This window comes from Podarcis melisellensis (assembly GCF_964234715.1).
Source record: "Podarcis melisellensis genome assembly, chromosome: 3".
NCBI classification, from domain to species: domain Eukaryota; kingdom Metazoa; phylum Chordata; class Lepidosauria; order Squamata; family Lacertidae; genus Podarcis; species Podarcis melisellensis.
In genome coordinates this window covers 53,288,522-53,311,028 of record NC_138530.1, presented here as the reverse complement: position 1 = coordinate 53,311,028, position 22,507 = coordinate 53,288,522, and the positions used below count along the sequence as shown (strand labels likewise).

Here is a 22,507-nt window from a genome sequence, read left to right as displayed (position 1 = left end):
TTCTTTTAATTTTTGTTTTCCTGACAGACTTGTGCCACTGAGTGCATTTTATGTTTTTCAGAGTGCAGTCCTAGCAGTAAGCGCCACTGAACTTGTTTGTTAGTTTTCTAGATAAATATGAATGTTTTTGAAATAGGGATGATTGAAGAAGGTTGACTCGGTCCTATTGTCCACCAGTGGCAAGGAGCAGAAGACTGACTGAATGGCTGTTAAGGCTGCAATCCTATATTGTCTCACTTGGACGTAAACACCATTGAATTCAGTGGGACTTGTTTTTTAATGGGCACATATAGGATTGCAATACAGATTAGTTTTGTTTCTTTATAAGCCACCAGGATGCGTCTTGCACCAGATTGCATACCTTTCGGCAAGTGGTAAAGATATACTTCTTTACCCTTGTTTTCCCCCTCCTACTGTATTGTTGTTTTTGCCATTCAGAGGATTATGTGAATTTTTGTGGCCCTTTAACTTACTGATTTTAACGAAAGCTGTATATTGTTTTAAAATGTGGTATCTTATGTAATTTGCCATGGGACCATTCAGTGAAGGGCAGGCTATATGTACAAATAAGTAAATATATCAATAAATTACTGCCCCAGCAATCAGAGTAGAAGTTCAATCAGTGTCAAATAATCTCTCTGCAGGGTTTCCCATACTGAATCTTGGACCTTCTGCGTGCAAAGCAGATGATCTACCACAGAGCTGCACCTCTTCACCTAAATATGTTCCATTTGATAAGCTACTTGCTTTTATTTGTAACATCATTACAGCATATTTGTGCTGTGGTAGATGCAAAAGGATTGAACTGACCTGTGTGTCCTTTTTGCAAACACAGACAGCTCAAGTCATGCCAAAACATTTCCCTTAATTGCTTAGCTACAGATATGATAGCTCTGTTTGCACACATGCACTTTTTTTTTGGTAGGCTTCTAAGAGCATGTGACTTGAGAAGCCTTGAAAACACAACTCCTTCTTTTATCACTTTTATCTTTTTATTTTCACCCTGTATTGCAGGAACTTGACCAGACTAAAAGTTTCCACAGGTCTATGGAAAATCTGTTTCTGACATTTACATCACATATAAAAAGTAAGTGTTCTTAAGGACTTTGCTATTCTAAAGCAAGCAGTAAAATGTTTCAGCTTGAGAGGACGGGTCAGGCCATTTAATGGAAAGCAGAGGGGAAAATTCAACCTCTTCTAAGTAGAGGAGTTGGTGGTTTTTTCTCCAAGGTCCAAGAAGGGAAGCAGCTCCCCATGGCAAACTTTTGAAAATAACAGGCACACTTGCTTCTGATTCCAGTACTACTTTTTAGTCTTACATTGTGATCCTCCCACATTGTGTTTGGAACATGCTGGCTATTTTTTAATTGCTTAAGGTGCAGCTTGTTTATTTATGCTCTGAAGTATTCATTCAGCACCTTAATTTTAGTGAAAATAACAATGAGGTTTTCAAAAGTTGAAAACTGTTCCAGGGAACGTTATTTGGTAACAGCATGGATGCCAGTCAATTGCTACTGTATATAGCCAGCTTCTGCTGCAAGCTGGCAAAAGTGATTTACTTGAGTTCAGTCCTCAAGAATAGATTGCACATCTGACCCAAATACTCAGTTGATTTCAACTTCACTAGTAGAGCTAGTGAAGTGGTAAGCCTGTACCTTAACTGTACGACATAATGTTGCAAGTTGGAGGCTGACATGATTAAATTCTTCTCCATAATCGGACCCCCCCCCCATGTATGCAGAAAGCTAAATACTGGAGAAATGGGTTCTTTCCTAGATTTCTTCCTTGCTATTAACATGATGGCTGCATGAAATTTCCAGATTCAAAGGAACTATAGCTTGGAATACCAGTTTCTGGGGAGCAACAACCAGAAAGAACTGTTGTTCTTAAACCCTGCATGTGAACTTACAAGAGGCATGTGGCCAGCAGGATACTACATTAGATGGGCCTGTGATTTGATCCAGCAGAGTTCTTTTGGTCCTGAAATTACATTTTTCTATGTATGTATGTGTACGCCCCCCCCCCACACTGGAGGAGCATTCAATCACGATGTGAGAACTGGGCCTTAGTTGTGCCTAGTTATTGTTAGATTGCATACCAAGGCCACCACGGTTTTGGCTTAGTTTTAACAGTTTGAAAGCATACCAGCGCAAGTAGGTAAATAGGAACAGCTGTGTCAGGAAGGTAAACAGTGTTTCCGTGCACTCTGGCTTCTGTCATGGTGTCCCGTTGTGCCAGAAGCGGTTTAGTCATGCTGGCCACATGACCTGGAAAAGCTGTCTGCAGACAAACACTGGCTCCCTTGGCCTGAAAGTGGAGATGAGTGCCACACTCCATAGTCAAATTTGACTGGACTTTACAGTTTACCTTTACCTTACATTGCCTTTTGTACCTGGAAAGCTGTGTCCCACTTCATTTTCAGAAAAAATAAATAAATAGCCTTGTGCATACTCAGGAATAGGTGTGCAGGTACTGTACAACACACACACACACTTTGCATAAACCAAGAGGACCAGCTAGAACTCTGCCAACCCTTTCTGTTGCTGCATCTCTTACATGATATTTTTTTTTTTTTTTTTTTGCATTTTAAAAATTTTATTGAATTCATTGTAATACATTAAAATCCGAATTTCAACACTTCTCATACATCTTGGACTTCCTTCCGCGCCGTTGACATTCCTTCGAGTTTAGATCTTTTAAGCGCATTTCATCCTTTCATATTGCCATTCATTCCTCCATTTATATCTTATTTCTATTAGACAATACCTATTGGTTTTTTACAGTGCCTCTTTGAAACCCACTAGCGTTGTATTTACATTACATTTACACTCCAGATAACCCACAAAATTTCCCCAATCTTCAATAAACTTTTGATCTTTTAAATATCTTATTTTCCCTGTTAGTTTATCCAATTCAGCATATTCTATCAATTTTGCTCTCCACTCCGCAACAGTTGGCATATCTTCCTGCTTCCATCTCTGGGCTATCACAATTCTGGCTGCTGTGACCGCATACTGGAAGAGCTTGCGATCTTTTCTCTTAATATCCTTTCCCATAATACACAATAAGAAAGCTTCTGGCTTTTTGACAAAAGTGTAACCAAACATCTTTTTTAATTCATTATAGATATCTTCCCAGAAGCTTTTTACTTTCCTGCACTCCCACCATTGATGGTAAAACGTCCCCTCCTTTTGTTTACACTTCCAGCACTTATTATCTATCTTGTATATCTTCGCCAACTTTGCCGGAGTCATATACCATCTATATTGCATCTTCATTATGTTTTCCTTCAACTGAGTGCAAGCTGTAAACTTTATATTCACTCTCCACAGTCTTTCCCAATCTTCCATTTGAATATTATAACCAAGATCCCTTGCCCATTGTACCATCACTGACTTTACTTCCTCATCTTTCGTATTCCACTCCAGTAATATTTTATACATTTTCGAAAGGTTCTTATGGTCATTGTTTATTATCTCTTTTTGGAATATTGATTCTTTTTTTTCATATCCTCTTTCCTTCACCTCTGATTTAAACATCTCATTTATCTGGAAATAATGCAGCCAGCCTTGTGTGAGCGTTTTAATCTGATCGTATGGTTTGATTTTCCACTTCCCTCCTTCGTAAGTTACCATCTCTCCATACTTCCCCCAATTTTCCTCCATATTAACCTTCTTTACACTTGTCATCTCCTGCGGAGACAGCCAATGTGGTGTTCTTGGCTCTAGTATATTTTTGTATCTCTCCCAAACCTCTATTAAAGGGCCCTTAAAGATGTGCCTGCCGAATCCCTTGAGTCCTCTGTTTTTATCCTTCCATAAATATGCATGCCACCCTTGTCTATTATCATACCCTTCTAGATCTAGTAGCTCTCTGTTTTCCAACCTCACCCATTCTTTAAGCCAGCACAAACATGAGGCTTCGTAGTAAAGTCTCATATCTGGTAGGGCGAAGCCCCCCCTTTCTAATGCATCTGTTAACAACTTGAATTTGATTCTGGGCTTCTTCCCCTCCCAGACATATCTAGAAATCGCCTTTTGCCATTCTTTAAAATTTTTCGTTCCTTTTAATATGGGTAGGGTTTGGAACAAAAATAACAGCTTGGGTAGTAGCATCATCTTCACCATAGAGATTCTTCCCCAGAATGATAGCTTCATCCTGGCCCAGAGTGTCAGATCTTTTTTGATTTTATTCCAGACCGGTACGTAATTATTTTGATATAAGTCGATATTTTTGTTGGTGATCCAGATACCCAGATATTTTATCTTTTTGACAACCTCAATTTCGGTTTGTTGTTGTACCATTACCACCCTATCTTGATCCATATTTTTAATAATCATTTTGGTCTTACTCTTATTCAGTTTGAAACCTGCAAGCTCCCCAAACTCCTCCATCTCATCCAAAATCACCCTTATACTTTCTAGCGGTTCTTCCACCGTAAGGACCACATCATCTGCGTAAGCTTTAATCTTATATTCATTGGAGCCTAATGTCACCCCCTTAATTTGTTTGTTTTGTCTTATTGCATTCAATAACACCTCCAGAACCATTATAAAGAGTAGGGGCGAGAGCGGGCACCCTTGCCTTGTTCCTTTGCATATTTTTATGTCCTCAGTAATAACGTTATTCACTATCAGTCTCGCCTTCTGTTCTGTATAAATTGCCTTCATCCCGTTTAAGAACTTTTGTCCCACTTCCGTGACTTCCAGATTTTTTAACATAAAGTCCCAAATTACATTATCGAAAGCTTTCTCCGCATCCACGAAAATTAAACTTGCTGGTTTGTCACATCTATCAGATAAATACTCTATGAGATTGATTATACTTCTTGTATTGTTTCCTATAGACCTTCCCGGTAGAAAGCCCGCTTGATCTTTATGGATTAATTTTATTAGTATCTTTTTCAATCTTTTAGCAAGAACTCCGGCGAAGATTTTATAATCCGTATTTAATAGGGAAATGGGTCTGTAGTTCTTAATTTGGGTTAAATCTGAGTCTTGTTTTGGAATAATTGTAATAAAGGCCTCTTTCCAAGAACCGGGAATATCTTTTTCTGTCAATATGTTATTCATTACATCGATTAGCGGTGTCATTAAAATATCCTTCATTTCTTTATAATAGCTCGATGTAAATCCATCTGGGCCTGGGGCCTTTCCTCTTTTTAGCTCTTTTATCACCTCTTCTACCTCTTCTCTGCAAATTGGGGCATTTAGCTGTTCTTTTTGTTCTGAAGACATCTTCTTCACCGTCTTTCCTTTTAAATATCTTTCTATTTTTTTCTTATTGTTCCTTCCTTTGTATCTGTACAGTTGCTCATAGAAATCCTGAAATCCTTTTCTGATTTCTTTCGGGTCAGTTGTTTCTTTTCCGTTTATTATTATTTTACTAATTGTGTTTTGTTCTTTCCTTTTTTTGACTTGCCACGCAAGCCATTTTCCTGACTTATTTGCAAATTCAAAGTTTTTTTGTCTTAACCTTTTAATATTCCACTCGACCTCCTTATTTATCATCATTGCAAATTGGGTTTGAAGGGATTTTATTTCCTGCATAATCTTTTCGTTATTTGGATTTTTAATCAATTTTTGCTCATATTCCGTAATCTGTCCCAAAATCTCTTTCGACTTCTTTTCCTTGTTTTTGTTCTTCAGTGCATTTTGTTGAATACAGAGGCCTCTCATTACGGCTTTACTAGCATCCCATACTGAACTTATTTTCACCCCTTTATCTACATTGTCCCAGAAGTATTCCGCTAATTTTTTTCGAATTCTTTCTATAAATTTTTGGTCATCCCATAGGTTATCGTTTAATCTCCATCTAAAAGTTCGTTCCTCTACTCCCTTCATCTCCATTTCTATTGGGTTGTGGTCTGTTAGAACTTTGGCCTGAATTTCGATTTTCTTTATTCTTGGTGTCAGCTCACTCGATATCCATATTTGATCAAGCCTTGAGAACGACTGATTCGGTTCCGAATGGTAAGTGAATTGTTTCTCTAGAGGGTGTTTTAATCTCCATATGTCTATGAGGTTGTAGTTCTTAATCAACGTAAAAAATGTCTTAGGTAGTTTCCCTTCGTTATTCTTTGCTTTTCTTAATCTATCCATTTCTACTGAGACCACATCGTTCATATCTCCCATGATTATGATTTTTTGGTTTGCATATTCGAATAACTTTTCCTCCAGTGAGCTAAAGAATTCTGTCTTGTTTCCGTTAGGGGCGTAAATCCCTACGATTATCATTGTTTCACCTTGCCATCTGATGCGCACCGCGATTATTCTCCCTTCCTCATCCTTAAATAATTGGTGGGCTTCAATTTTGTTTTTTATATATAGTACTACACCCCTTTTTTTCCCCTTATCTGAAGATACAAACTCATTCCCTAGCCTTTTATTAATCATTATTTTCCTATGTCTCCTTGCAATGTGTGTCTCTTGGAGGCATATAATATCTAAATTCTTCTTTTTTAACACACGCTCTATACCATTCCGTTTTTTTTTATCGTTCATCCCATTAATATTCCAACTCCATAACTTTAACGTCATTTTACTTTATTTTCTGTTTTACTTTGTTTCTCCTCCCCCCCCCCCGGCTAGTTATGTACTAGACTCTTCCTGTTTCTTCTTCTTCTTCCTCTTCTTCGTCTTCCTCTTCTTCCTCTAACTTTCTTCTGTTCTGTTCTTCCTCTTCTCCCAACTCTGAATCTGCCCTCTGTCTTGTTCCACCTTCTGCTCCTTTCAGTTCCTCTTCCCCTTGTTGGAGTTCTTTATATCTTCTGGTAAACTTTCCTATTTCCTCTGGGTTTGTTAATCTTCTTTTAACTCCTTTGTAGAAGAAAGAGACGCCCTCCGGAAATTCCCAGCGAAAATCTATCCTGTTCTTTTTGAGTAGTTGCACCAGTGGTTTGTAGGATTCTCTCCGTTTCAGCAGCCTTATTGGTACATCTTTAAAAATAATTACATAGTTCCCATCGATGTACAGTCTCTTCTCTCTGTTCCTTTGTAGAATCAAATTTCTCATGTCTCTGTCTTTAAAAGTGACTAGGCAATCGCCTGGGAATTTTCTTGCTTTATTTGATTTGATTTTCATCCTACATGCATTTTGTATTGTCCTTGCTACCTCCTCTTCCGTTAGCTCCATCCACTGTGCAACTTCCTTTATTAGTCTTTCTTTTATATTTTCATTTTGCAACTCCGGAATCTGTCTGAATCTTAAATTCACTTCTCTTTGTTTTAGTTCATTCATCGCGATGGAGTCACATCTCTTACATGATAATGAAAAATTGATAATGGAGGACAAGCTGTTTTTCTTAGTGTGGGGTTTTGGAGTTTATTTTTTATTTATTGGTCAAGTAATCCAAGATAAACTTCTGGGGAACCCCAGGCTCTGTGGAACACTGGTTGAAAACCACTATGCAATGTGACCAGTGCTTTTTTTCTGGGGGGACACAGGGTTACGCATACTCCTAAACATTTTGTGAATCTAGGTTTGGCCTCATTGAGGGGCAGTATTTCAATATGAGTAGGAAAATGAGAGTACCCCTAAACATTTTTTTAGAAAAACACTGAATGTGACCCATATGTATAACTACCCTATGTGTAACTTGAAAACTTACAGTAGGTACTACTGCAGTGTAATGGCAGTTAGCATTATTCCTGTTTTCAGTACTCCAGGCTTGTTGTGCATCAAAGTTGTCAGTAACAGAGAACCCCTTTCTTGAAGCACTGTGTTCCACTGAAATGGAACTAACTTCTAGCTGTGTTGTGTTCAAAGCTGAGGTGACCTAATGTGATGTATTCCAGCCAGTTTCTTCAAATGTAAATTCCAATGCTGTCCTGTAAATTAAGATTGCATATATGCCTCTCTAAGGCTGCATACATCCTGTATCTTAGCACATGCAAAGCCAATTTTTCTCCTCAAAGAATTCTGGACACTGTAGACTCACAGAATTACAATTCCCAACAACCTTTAACAAACTACAGTGTCCAAAATTCTTTGAGGGGGGAAATGTGCCTTGAATGTGCTTGAAAGGTATCGCTCATACACTGCCTAAGAGCATGTCTGGAACAAGATTTCCCCTCCCTGCAATTGACATTTTTATTCATTGTTATAACAAATACAGGAGCTTGCTGTAGAAAACAGATTGTTGGACATAATACACTTTCTGCTCTTACACTCATTGGTTCAGTTCTGTAATCAATTCTGCATTTTGTACTTCAGTATGTTTAAGCTCTTTTCCAGTATCACCCATGTTGGAAATGTCAACAGAGCATCAAACAATATCTGACCTTGTGTTTTTGTGGAGAGGCTCTAAGCAGAAGCTTTTATATGCTGCTCCACCAGCAGCTGCCCCTCAGCTTCAACCCACCTTATGGGCACAGACAGTGAATAATAACTAAACAGACATGTTTCATTTCCTACAGGAGATGATCAGATTTGATTTAACTGTTTGTGTGTCTCATGGGCCATTTACTGCAAGCAATGGGTAAACAAATATTGATTGTTATAAAGGGTAATGATGGAATGGTTTCATAAGTCAGACATGACTCAGAATTTCCTTTCTTTTGTGGACTTAAAAGTGCTCAAGGCCCTGTCTTCCGGTATCAAAATGACATGTAGTCTCTGATATTCTTTGTGACAAGGACAGTATTACATACAATGAAATAATGTTATTCACCTATATGGGACTAATCCTAGGGGAAATATGGGTATTGTACATTCCCAGTTTATGGCAATACTTTGATTTCTTTATTAGTAGGTTTATATCAGGTCTTGAAAACCTAACCCTTCCTTCACACCTCAATTTTGTATGTTCATTGTATCATAAATATCAGCCATGCTTTCAGTTATGAATCTAATATTATCTTTTGCATAGTACAAAGTAGTGTACAAGACCATAGATGAACTTCATAAACAAACTGAGTATGTTTGGTGGGTTTTTTTGTTTTTTTAATTCTCCTTTTATTAATTCTAGAAATATCAAAGTCCCAGAATGATATGACAGCTGAGAAAGGGTTGCTAACAACAGATTATGGGCAAGCAATGGATCCAAAGAAGGAGAGGAGAAGCCTTTCTGACACTGCCATTGATATTTCATCCAGGGTATTCAGTTGGATATACATTCAGTATATTTTAAAGGCCTGTTTACAAGCAAATATACACACGGGGCTTAGCTTTCTGCACTTGAAAGTAAACTCTGCTAATTCTGCTCCCTGAAAACACAGAAGATTCTTTGAATGGAATAAAATACACATAGTTTCTCCTTTCTTGATTGTGATGATTTATAATTAGGAATTACTTGTTTTATTTCCCTTCCCACTGATCCCCCCAAGGCTAGTGAATGTAAATCAGAAGAAGTGTCCATGTGAACTGCAAGTTGCCCTATGAACTTTAATGGAGGGGTAACCATGGTTGTAAATGAATATCCTTGCAAATCTGTGTTCCTCCATTGAAGTACATGGGGTAATCCTTTGAAATGGGAGAATACGTTGCATGAGTGCATGTCTTGTACCTGCTGCAATTTGCTGGAGTGGGCAGCTATTTTCAGAGAACAGTTAATTGAGGAAAGTAATAGAAACCCATTAGTACATCTCTCTACAGGTAAATGATGCCCCAAGTCTTCAACGGCTCATAAGTGGAGATCAAGGTGTCAATGGAGTTGCTGCCAAAAGGAAATCCAGTGAAGAGCTAATTCCATCCAGTGCCATAAGTGACCTATTTTCTTCAGGAAAACTAAGTGTAAGTAGTGATCCTGTTTTCATCCTATGTTCACTACGGAAGGAAATATGCAAACAGCTTAAGGGAAAAGTAACTCTTAACCAAAAACTGTGACCAGAAAACTCAGTTAAGGGAGGAAATTATAGAAAATTAATTTAAGAAAGTTATAGATATTACACACACACACACACACACATTTCTTCCTTAACTCAGTTTTTTTGTCACTGTGTTAGATTGTAGAAGCTTAGCAATTCACTGCTTGTAATCTAACAGTGGAAAATTCACAGAGAAATGCAGTGATGTTCTATATTGGACAACATATTGCTTATCTTTGGGGAATTCCAGAAACACGAAGAATCTTATGATAAAGATGGCAGATGGGTGGAGTACAAATATAATAACAATAACAATAATAATAGTTGTTGTTATTAAAGAAATGAAGATGGTTGTAATATTTCAAGGCTCTTACATTATCATGCACCACTGTTAACCCTATAGAGCAAGCAATTATGTCTTTTTTCATTGTATTAATTCATTTTCTTCATTACAGGGTAGTTTATTCAGCATTAACAGCACTTGCACTGAGGCTGGCAACTTTGAGCAAGCTGATGTCAGTGGTGAGATAGAGGTTGCCATCAGATATCTCTTCAAATCTGGCATTTTAGAGGTATATATCAGAGCCTGCAAGAACTTGGCTTATGGAGAGGAGAAAAAGAAAAAATGCAATCCGTAAGTTTGTCTAGGCTTATCTTTCCAAAGCCTGTGGCATGAAATTCTGATACAAGTAAAATTGGGGCTTGAAGCTTTGACTCCTGCAAACATCCCTCCCTCCTTCTTTGGAGTGGTTTTCAGTTTTCATATAAATGGCTACCAAAAAGATGAGGTGGGATGACAACTTAAAAATTGCATTATGTAAAATTGTTTGGTATAGACTTTTGTTGTTGTGTTATGGCCCTCTGTCAATTAAAAGAAAATAGGTAGATTATTTATATTTTCTTTTAATTGACAGAGGGCCATAACACAACAACAAAAGTCTATACCAAACAATTTCCCCAGTCTGGTTCCATTGTCCAATGCAATTTTTAAGTGTGAACATCCAACATAAATATTCTTGGTTGAAGCATGACCCACTTTGCCTCTTGTCCTTCATACAGGCTTTAGTTGTCATCCCACCTCATCTCACTTTATTGGCCGAGGGAGCCGGCATACAGCTTCCAGGTCATGTGGCTAGCATGACTAAGCTGCTTCTGGCGAACCAGAGCAGTGTATGGAAACGCCGTTTACCTTCCCGCCAGAGCGGTACCTATTTATCTACTTGCACTTTGATGTGCTTTCGAATTGCTAGGTGGGCAGGAGCTGGGACTGAGCAACAGGAGCTCACCCCGTCGTGGTGATTCGAACTGCCAACCTTCTGATTGGCAAGTCCTAGGCTCTGTGGTTTAGACCACAGCGCTACCCACGTCCCTCATTGTTTACATACATACATACATTCATCAAGCAGAAGGGGAAAACAACTATTTCCCATGCTGTTTAGAAACCAGAGAGGTTACAGATCAATGCAGATATTTTAGTCACTTCTAGGTATGCTTGGATGTAGTTGCAGAAGTTTATTTCACTGCAAACTCTTACTGACCATCAGGGGGCTACAGGCTGTTGTAATGATTTTAAGAAGTGAAACTGTAGAAATTACTTCCAGGGAAATGGATTTTTATCAAGTAGAGTCTAGCCTGGACTTCCCTGGAAGTATCTTTTTGAGGATTGTTTAAGCCCAGAGAGCTTTAAAGCCCAGCCACAGACATTTTTACTTGGGCATAAGTTCCACTGAGTTCCATGGAGTTTACTCTGGAATAAGTGCTTAAGATTCTGACTTTAATTGCAGGATTGTAGTCATGTTGAACCTCAAGAGCCCTTTCTACTCCTTGACTATGCTAAAGCTAGGATTAAAGCAAGATGTTTTGCTTTTTAAGAAGCATGTGTGTAATGAGTAGCACTTGAGCTTCATGTTAAGTCATCCTTTGAGCAGAATGGGGAAAGCATTCTGGAATTTCAAAACTGCCCTAACACTTTCCCAGGGTTTGGTGCTGAATCTGTTCCATTGCCAGGTGATCAAACGAGCCCTTCCAAACGGACTTGGTCTTCATACAAACCTACAGGCCATCAAGATGATCATAATGCAAGTGTGGAAGGCCCTGAATAGGAGAAACAGGAACAAAAGGAAGTTAAATAAAATAACAACAGATTCAGAAATTGACTTTGCATTGCTGAGGGGGAAATCTTTTTTTAAAAAAACAAATCTGTAAGGGAGGGGGCAGGCTTAATAAAAGGATTGTATGATAGTGCTGGGTTGAGTAATAGTGGGGAATTCTGCACCTGCACACTTAAAAAAAAAGAAACTCAGAGCTCCTCCAGATCAGTGGCTTCTGGTGTGTGAATATATTCTGCAACATGGCACTGATGCAAAAAGATGTGCATTAGTGGTGACTTTATACTGGACTTTCCACACTTCATTCTGCTTTATTAGTTAGAATCACAGAATTGTAGAGTTGGAAGGGACCACAAGGGTCATCTAGTTCAACCCCTTGCAATGCAGGAATCTTTTGCCAAATGTTGGGGTTGAACCCACAACCCTGAGATTAAGAGTCTCCTGCTGTACTGACTGAGTGTGATCCTGGGTGTGCATTATTGCCATTTAGAGGAGCCCTCTTACACTGTAACTCAATGAAAGCAGGACAAAATAACAACCACTTTGGGTTATTTTGTGGTATGAAAAGTTACAGGATTTCAGCAGGAAACTATGGGGTGTACAAGACTGGAAATGAAGCAGTATGTCTGCCCCAAAACATTTGGCAGCATAAGCAGTATTAAAAGGGGGTTTGCATATAACTGCTCCAATAGCATCATAGGCACAAATCATCATGGATGCACAAGAATTCCCTCAGTGGTAGCTGGGGGTAATCTTCTATTCTTCCTCAGGTGCAAAAGACTACATTTTGAAGGCTCAGAAAAATGTAATATTTATGGAACAGCTAGCTTGAGGGAATATATATTGATGTGTGCAGCTAACAATAAGCTGATAATGTAGAAAGGCCTAAAATGCTGCAAGAAAAAAAATTACCGGTAAATGCTACAGAGATTAAGTAGTAGGAAGCACGTAGTTTCATTTCCTCTCCCTCTCTTTCTTCGGCTCTTAACTGCTGTTTCCATCTCTGTTTGCAAGGTACATCAAGACTCGCTTGCTGCCTGACAAATCTTCTCAAAGTAAACGGAAGACCTCTGTGAAAAAGAACACATTGGATCCAACCTTCCAAGAAACATTAAAGGTACACTAAGCAACATTTATAATCCAGATTTCTACGTTTCCCACTCTCACCCTCGCTCTTGTGCACAGCTAAACTCCTGCTTTTAGTGGATCTAGAAGCAGAGCTTCCTGCGAAGGAGATATCAATGTTGCTTAACTGAAAGATGAAACCACATATAAAATTGATAGCAGTCACCCAGTTAAAGCATTTAAACAGTTCAGGAGTAGGTTAAAATAAACATTTGGCCCACAGTCCTCACCTGAATGCCTTTGTGAAGAGATTGTGAATCATATCTCCAAAAGAAGTTCCATTACTGAGGCGTTGCCATGGAGAAGATCCTATCCTATAGCTCTATACATGGGGCTGTGCCCATCAATGGGGCCATGAGAAGGGCCTTCCCCATATCTGGCCAAATAGGCGTATATAGGAGGAGGCTATCCTTTAAGTGTTTGAGACCTAAGTCAATATATGCTATTGTTAGTAACTTGAATTGAACCCAGTAGTGAATAGGCAACCAGCACAACTTCTGAAGGACAGGTGTAATATGATTTTGGCTGTTCATACCACACAGTAGCCTAGTGGCAGCATTCTGCACTAGCTGCAGCTTCTGGACCATCTTCAGAGATTGCACCATGTAGAACACATTGCAGAAGTCTAACCTAGCAGTCACTAGAACATGGGCCACTGTGTGGCTAAGCTATCTTGACCCAGGAAGGGGCGCTGCTGGTGAATTGGCCAAAGTCGGCAATAGGCACTACTAGCCATGGAAGCCACTTGGGTCTCAAGTGACAAAGCTGGATCAAGAAGTACCCCCAAGTTATGGACCTGCTTCTCCAGAAGGAGTTTAACCACATCCTGACAGGTTTATTCCCTAATTTCCCACCCAAAGTGCCTCCATCTTGTTTGGATTCACCTTCAGTTTATTGGCCTTCATCCAGCCCATTAGTACCTCCAGATACCAGCACAGCACTTGCACAGATTCACTGCATAACTTGGATTGACTGAGCTTGGGTATCATCAGTATACTGATATATTTCCAATATATCAGAATCAGCCTGGCCTTTAAATAGCTCTATTAAAATAGCTGCCTGTCTTCTGAATTATGATGTGGCCAGAGCTATATAGACTGGACTTGAAAAAATCCTAACCAAAATAAGGTTGTGTATTGTTCAAAGGACAACTATTTGCTTTTAAGAGCCTGAGCAAATGTCTCTTCTTTCAAAGGTTAAAGGAAGTGAATCATGATTTGGATGGAATATTTATGAAGTTGAAAGGAATTAAAATCTATTGTGCCAGCTTCCTCTTTTCACAATGAATGTCTCAAACATTGCTGTTTGAACTTGCTAACTTAAAAAAAAAAATCCAACTGTTACATTAAAAGGCATTATGAAAAGTCAGTACCACTAGCTGTTGCTGTGATGCATCAGTGCAGTGTTTCAGGATACTCATCCTTATATCATAGAGGGAGGGAATTGTACTTGATTTCTGAACTTTCAGAAGATATTTGCATGCTTTGATGCTGATTAAGTACATGGGCAGATTTCTTTTAAAACATTAACTGACCAGGTGAGTAGACCACAATGGGTTGATCTTACTGGAGCACAGCACTCATTTATCTTTAATAGCTATACAGCAGAGGGAATTCCATCATTAATCTGGCAGATTTTAATGCTGCAACTTCATAAAAATATGTTAGTCTTATGCATTGCACTGTGGTACTTTTGATGCTTACAGTACAAGATTGAATACTCGCAGCTGGAAAGTCGACAACTGCAAATATCTGTATGGCATGCTGGAACTTTTAGACATCAAGTATTCCTTGGAGAAGTGGTGATCCCATTTGAATCTTGGGATTTTGAAGACAGTTCAACTCAGTCATTCAACTGGTATCAACTCAAAGCAAAGGTAACTCCAGCTTTGTATTAGAGCTACATATTTTCCAGCAAACATGCACGCGCGTGCGCACACACACACACACACACAGAGAGAGAGAGAGAGAGAGAGAGAAGTATGTTTGCATATGAATATACAGTGTATGCTTTTAAATCCCAACATTCTGATGCAAACTTACTTTGTCCACTATAATAAGATGGATAGTGTCATCAAAGAAATTGATTAAGTCTTTAGACATTCATCCTGATAGCTGAGTCACCTCGAGTCACATCCTAACCTGTCACTATATTTTTAACAAAAAGAAAATTATGGATCCGTGGTCTTGCCCTAGATGAAAGTTTAGCTGCTTATTCAGTTTTATAGTATGGGTCATTGAAATATGAGATCAGTTATTCCTGTTAGTGTCTAATAACTGTGATTATTGCAGGTAGACTTTCAGGCTTGACCTGTTTTATCATTTGAGAATAATGTCACAACTGATTATATGAATTAATTATGAGAAGAGAGGAAAGGCACAGGGCAATCACAAGCTGTCAACTATGTTTGTGTGTATTCTTCTCTCAACTTCTGTGTAGCCCGAAAAGCCTGGAGATAATGTACTCCAGTACAGTGGAGAACTTCTGGTGCGTGCAAAGCTGGTTTCACCTTCCCTACGTAACAAGTTCCAATATGGTGAGCATGGGAAAGAAAATACAAAGCACCGTATGTATTAACTTTGCTATTAAAACTCTGTGTCAGTTTATGTAAAGTCCTCAAAAGTGACATTCACTTGTTTAGGGATCGCCAACCTTTTTGGGCCAGTGGACATATTTGGAATTTTAAGGAAAGTTTGTGGGCACCGGTCACAAAATGGCTGCTGTGGGGTGTGTGGCAAAACACAAAATGGCTGTCATGGGGCACAGCAACAACACATATACTCAGCCCTCTGTCCCTGGGTCTTAGGTTTTTATCACTCTAGGGATTTAGACTGCCAAATAGCTCTTGCATAGCATTCACCATTTGTGATGTGGCTTCTAGCAGTGTTGATGATTCTATGGATTATGATGGAAGTCATTAGTCTTAATTCATCTCTGGCACAGGACTTGCCCTACTATCAGAGAGAATAAGGCAACCACCTAAAGTGGGTGATTCTGAGTGCTGTGTGTGGGTGCAGGTACCCACTTTTTATTTGCTGCCCCCGCACTGAACTATTTAGGGAGCAATCCAAACCCTTGACTAGCAGTAGTAGGTCTCAATGGAGTAGCCTAGCCATCACTGTTTCACTGCTGGCACTGGAAGGTGGGTGGGGTCAGGAAAAATACTATGCCAGCTCCTGGCTGGTACAGCAAAGAGACCCAGATCAGGACTGTTCCTGACAGCAGCAGGGCCCGCTCAAGATCCAGCACATCCTGTGCCTGCCCAGCCCGTCCCTTTCTCTCCACACTCCTGCAGCACTCTGTTTCTGGAATCTCCACTGTCTGCCATTTGGGAGGGCACATTGGAGTGTTCCTCATCAACAAAACTCTCTTGCCAGTGGTGCGGCTATATGAAAGGACACTTCCACTCCAAACCTCCCTCTAGCATGGCAGATTGGGGGTTTGGAGAGCTGTGTTAGTCTGTAAGACATTGTAGCATTTTGGTCTTCTTTTCATAATCTCCTTGCTCACAGTAATGGCAGCTGATAGAACCTAGACATTTTACCCTAAACACTGTGATGACTCTCTGCGGGTTTCTGCCCTCTTTCAGGGATGGAAGAAAAAGCACATCCTGAGTACCAGCTTCAACTTCTAGTTCTTGGAGCCCACAACTTGCCTATGCTAAGACCTGATGGCCTATTGAACACATTTGTTAAAGGGTATGGTTTGCAATGCTGTTTAAAATGTAATTGTTTTATTATTTATCATGCATTAAACTTTTTGAAAGTTAGTTTAAGAGAAAACCTTATATGTAAAATCAGGTAACTGTTAAGTGTGTGCAGCTTAACCTTATGCTCAACAAACCACTGGTACACCCTTTGCAATTCTTCTCATTTCAGTGGGAATAGTTAAGTATGGGCTTAAATATCTCCTGTCAAAATGATGGCGTTAAAGCTGTTTAACTATAGCTGGATTGTAGACATTATCATCTTCATGGCAGAATATTTCTGGGCATCACAGAGTGAGCCCAAGATTGGTCTAATTCTGTGACTTGGGTTTAAAATGCAAAAAGATATAGTGACCATGGTGGTTAGCTTGTAGTTGACAGATGTCTGAGATGGAGGAAGTAAAAATATGTACAAGATAAGAATGTTATATCAATTGGCAGCATCGCCTTGTCACCAAAAAGGCCTTGAAGATAAAGGTGTGATCAAGGTTGAAATCTTCAGTTGGCTAGTAACTGTAAGTGATGCAAAATATAGCTGCCTTCTTCCTGCAAAGAGAGTTGCCAGGAGCATGCAGCTTCATTCTTCCAGAGGCTGGATTCCTTTCTAGTCGCATGCATGTCAGGTCCTGATTTTGGCCAAAAGGCTGGCAGACATGCATTTCTAAGAAACGCCGGCCTTGTCTGTATGGGAGAATATAAAGAGGAGACTGCTTTCATAGCCTTAGTATTCCCTTCCTCCCAGACTTAGTTTAGCCAGTTTAAACATGTATAACAGAATCCTGACACTTTCTTTGAAAAAAGGAAAGAAAAACAATTGGGCATAGCTAATGATGCAGTAGAATGAGGAGGTGCTTAACTCTTTTCTTGCCCGCTGCTTTTCACTGCAAAATCCCCCTGAAGCTACTTGTCATGAAAGGCAAAGAGCTTTTGCCAAGAGATGGGGGATGATGTGCACTGTACTGTGGCACAGGAATGGTACCTGTCCATGCAGGTCCTTGTGTGCTACCCCTGGGGAAATGGTTAGAAGCAGTACTACTGCCCAGTAAGAATTGTAGTGATTAGCAGCCCCAAAATGGTACAGCCTCGTAACTGCCAAAGTCAAGAAGACAAGTGTGTGTGTGGGTGGGTGGGTGGGTGTGGGTGTGGGTGTGGGTGTGGATGAGGGACAAGACCTTAGTTCAGGAGTGGGGAACTGGATCCAGCCAGGGGCCAGATTAATCTGGCCCCTCCAGCATTAACAGACAAAAGGCCCTGCCCACCTGTCAAAGTTCAAAGGGGCTCCCTGTACTGGTAGTTAGTACAGTTAGTACAGCCTGATGAGCTGGGATCAACTGATCAGTTGACTGATGTTGTCAGTAAGCCCTACATGCAAAGGAGTAGTCAAGAGCTCACGTTAAGCTCATGGTTGTTCTTTTGTGGCCATGCCCTTATCTGCCCACCCAATGTCATTTATGACATCATGTGCAAGGTTTGGTGGGCAAGGTTTGGTGAAAAGCTGCAAAACTGCCTCTCTGGCCAAACTGTGATCTGTGCCAGGTTTAATTATGCCCATGCACTGAAGGTTCCTTAAAGGTAAAGGGTAAAGGGACGACCATTAGGTCCAGTTGTGGCCAACTCTGGGGTTGCGGCAATCATCTCGCTTTATTGGCCGAGGGAGCTGGCATACAGCTTCTGGGTGATGTGGCCAGCATGACTAAGCCACTTCTGGCGAACCAGAGCAGCGCACGGAAACACCATTTACCTTCCCACCGGAGCAGTACCTATTTATCTACTTGCACTTTGACGTGCTTTCAAACTGCTAGGTTGGCAGGAGGAAGGTTCCTTTCCCCTGCTTTATTTAAAGTCTCCTATAGTAAAAACAGAAAGACCAACAGAATTGAAGGATTGTAAGGTATTTTATAAAACTTTCCTGAAGTAATTCAAGAAGAGTAGTTACGTTAGTTAGTCAGTGGCAAGAAAAAAATGGCATTGTATTTTGGTACCTTAACAATTCATGAATTGTAGTATGAACCTTTGTAGGCTAGCGCCTGCTTCATTTGATGCCTGCATTAATTGTATCTCAAGCCTCGATAAATGTCAGACTTCAAGGTGCCATGAGATACTGGTTTGTTCTGCAAAGTAGGGGCAGAGTTCAGTCAAAGTTGAGCACTTTAAAGTCCCTGTTGCTTTCAAATGGGGCATGCTCAACTTCCTCACTGAAATCAAGGAGACTGAAAATGCATAACTTTAGCTGGATTGTGCCCTCACCTTTTCCCTGTCATAAATCTCACTGAATGGTTTCTAACTTTCTCTTTGGGAAGCTGCCTTTGCATCCTGGGGCAACGTGACTTAAAACAAAGGACTCCTGTGCTGAAGAAACAAGCACAGCCACAATGGAACCACTTGTTTGTCTTTAATGGGGTTACCGCATCTCAGCTGCAGCAATCTTGTCTGGACTTAACTGTCTGGGATCAAGCATCGTTTGGTTTACGTGATCAGTTCTTGGGCGGTGCAAGACTCGGAAAACGTAAGTGGAAAAAATGAGACTTTTGTGCTGATAGATATCACAGTCACCCCACATAGCACAGTGTTGCATTACTATTGAGAGTTCAAGAGTCCTGCAACATTTGGAAGACCCCAGGTTCCTCACCCCAGCTCAACACGTGTGTTGAATTAAGTAATTCAATTTAAGTATTGTGTTTATGCAGAGCTTCAAGTCTGTTCAGAGCATATCACATATATTATCTTCTTGTAATTTGTACAGCACCCATGTAAAGAGAGGGCAGTTTTATCTTCATTTTGAGGAGTAGAGGTCTGAGGTTGGTCTCAGTGAATTTATGATATTCAAACCAGGGGTGACTTGATTCATAGCTGTTTGAGAACTACCCTGGCCATACATACATGAAAAGGAAGCGGGCCCAGAGATCCACAGCCCCATTTCATTCATTTAAATATCTACACAGAGTAGTCCCATTGCCATAGCTACATTGAGGAGATACCATGTGAGCTGGAGCATTCATGCAGATGCTCAGTCCTTTGGAAGCCTCACTTAAATAATAACTCCCTCAAAAAGTGGTGAAGTTAAAAATTGCATCTGATGGGCTTCAGGAGTCCACACACTAATGTGAATGCTCTGGTTTATTATATGATACTTCTCCCTTCAGCAGGACCATTTCGTGTGATGAATTTTTAAACATAGGAAATAGGGCACGTAAGTCCACCATACTACCTTAAAAGGAAGCTTTGGAGAACACACTGATAGCCACCCTATTGGTCCCTGGCACAGCCAATCAACACAAGCATTGGAACTTTGCCTTCTGGCCCAGTTAGAACATACAGTATACTAGGAGGATGTCACAGGGGAACGCCAACCTCCCCCATAGTTCACTATGGAAGCACTTCACATGTTGAGAACCACTGACCTAGTTGCTGCTTGCTGAATTAATCCACTGTATTCTCTGTTTTTCCTTGTTTTGGCTCTCCTCAGTTTGTCATAAAAGCCTTCTCTTTGGCAAAGAGACAAACAATCAAAGGGACAGAGCATTGCTGACACGTCATTAGCAACACTAATTGGAATTGCTCGCAGCAGGCGTTGTATCCTGCTAAGCTTTCCCTGTGGCAAGCCATTATTTTTCTCAGTGTCAAAGACCCATCTAATTAAAAGCTGGACAGACACACAAAAAATATAGCAGGACCAGCAAACTACTCCAAAACCCAGTTCAACTGCAAAAGATCATTTCGTAAACTGCATAGAATCTGATAGTTTATTAAAAAATGTATACATCTCTTGTAAATGAGGGAGAACTACAGCATTTGTTATAAAGGTATTGTTACACGCCACCCCAATTGCCAAGCAGTGTGATATTCCAGGGGTTCCAGGCATGCTTACCTAAGGTTCATGTTTCAGGAATGAGGCACAGCAATGACTGTGGTGCCTTTATGTTATATGGTTTATTCACACATATATACAACCTGACCCTATGATGGAGAGGTTCCCAGCATTATACTTCAAGAGGCTCTTGCTTCCTCCATAGGTGTAGCTTAGGAGTCAAACATCAGCCATGGCTCTCTGCCTGCCTGCAGCTTTTCTTTAGCTTCTGCCCACATAACTTTCCAGAGACATCACTCTTAACTCTTGCTACTGCAAGCCCTCTTTATCTGTTGATCTATTTGCCATCTTACACAAAGTTCATTTGATCCATTGGCTTTTGAAATGACTCATCCCCCCACCCCAAGATGATTTTCTGGACAAGGGAAGTTTAGCCTATCTTAATTAGTTCTCATCACTTGTTAATTCCAGGGGTTTAGCATTTCCCAGCACACAATTTAATACACACAGGTCTGTCTTAACACTTCAAGCATTGATTAATTTCTAACGTTTGCTTGCAATAGATTATACTCAACCATGATCCACACACTTAGTTGGCCAATTGTACTCTAATTCTGGAGCCCCCAACATGGTGCCTGTGGGCATCATGGCATCCCCAGACCCCCTGCCATTTCTTTTGAATACATTTTTGAGCTCCTTTCCAGCTTTTAAATCTTGCTGGAAAGAGAAGTGCAGGCCTCCAGCTGCCCTGCACTCTTCCTTTTCATACCCCAGATTGCATGCTGTTTAATTGGGGTGGCGGGGGGGGGGGGGGAGAGGTTCCTGGTATTTTGGCTGCTTTTTATTGTTTAACTTGCTTTTTGTTTGCCCGTTTCTTCTGCTTATTTGGAGTGTGCATGAATATTTTGCTTCACTGAGTATTGCCAGTTTTTTCTTTGGCAAAATGGTATTTTGGGGTGCCAGGGATTCCCATTATTTTGGTCCTGGAATTTTAAAAGATTGAGGACCCTTGCTTTGAGTGTGTGTTTCCACTGTGTACTTGCACCATGCAAAAGAGACCCATTGACCAGATAAATGCATGAAGCAGCCTGAATCTCAGTACTCAAAACTTTGTAGGAACAAATTTCAGAGAGCTGGTTCCGAATGTACAGTGGTACCCCGAGTTACATACGCTTCTGGTTACAGACTCCACTAACCCGAAATAGTACCTTGGGTTAAGAACTTTGCTTCAGGATGAGAACAGAAATCGTGCTCCGGCGGTGCGGCGGCAGCAGGAGGCTCCATTAGCTAAAGTGGTTCTTCAGATTAAGAACAGTTTCAGGTTATGAACAGACCTCTGGAACAAATTAAGTACTTAACCCGAGGTACCACTGTACTGTCTTCAAAGGACATGGTTTCAGGAAAGGGCTTTGTAGAATGTAAACATGTTTAAAGCAAAACAAAAAGAATTCTTTCCAGTAGCACCTTAAAGACCAACTAAGTCAGTTCTTGGTATGAGCTTTCGTGTGCATGCACACTTCTTCAGATACCATGGACTTTCATTTCATGCGGCTCAATGTGGTGCCTTCCATAGTTCCAGTTACATCTGGAATCTGGTATCTGAAGAAGTGTGCATGCACACGAAAGCTCATACCAAGAACTGACTTAGTTGGTCTTTAAGGTGCTACTGGAAGGAATTCTTTTTGTTTTGACTATGGCAGACCAACACGGCTACCTATGTTTAAAGCACAAAGTTTTATTTGTCACATATAAATAGATGTGACATCTCTGCAAAGGGAGTTGGAAGAGTAGACTGAACTTTTTGCTCTGCTTCCAAAGTTTGCATGTAAGATAAACAAAGAAACTGCTAGGTCTGACTCTCACACCCCAGATATGCTCTGTTTTGCAAACATAATGATATCTATTGAAACTCAAGATGTGAGGAGCCTTTGCCTAATTCTTGATTGTAATTCAT

At 40.2% G+C, this 22,507-nt stretch overlaps 1 protein-coding gene across 3 annotated transcripts in view; it reads left to right on the top strand.

Moving 5' to 3' along the window:
- Positions 1-22,507, top strand: part of SYTL3 (synaptotagmin like 3) — a 35,719-nt gene that overhangs the window by 12,184 nt on the left and 1,028 nt on the right. For 2 of the 3 annotated variants that reach the window (XM_081905713.1, XM_081905712.1), the window contains exons 7-15: positions 1,015-1,087; positions 8,969-9,096; positions 9,595-9,732; positions 10,262-10,440; positions 12,929-13,031; positions 14,745-14,915; positions 15,479-15,605; positions 16,629-16,737; positions 19,046-19,251. In XM_081905713.1, the coding sequence (XP_081761839.1) occupies positions 1,015-1,087; positions 8,969-9,096; positions 9,595-9,732; positions 10,262-10,440; positions 12,929-13,031; positions 14,745-14,915; positions 15,479-15,605; positions 16,629-16,737; positions 19,046-19,251 (1,234 nt within the window). The remainder of the gene's footprint in view (positions 1-1,014; positions 1,088-8,968; positions 9,097-9,594; positions 9,733-10,261; positions 10,441-12,928; positions 13,032-14,744; positions 14,916-15,478; positions 15,606-16,628; positions 16,738-19,045; positions 19,252-22,507) is intronic. The other variant, XM_081905714.1, reaches the window with a different exon arrangement.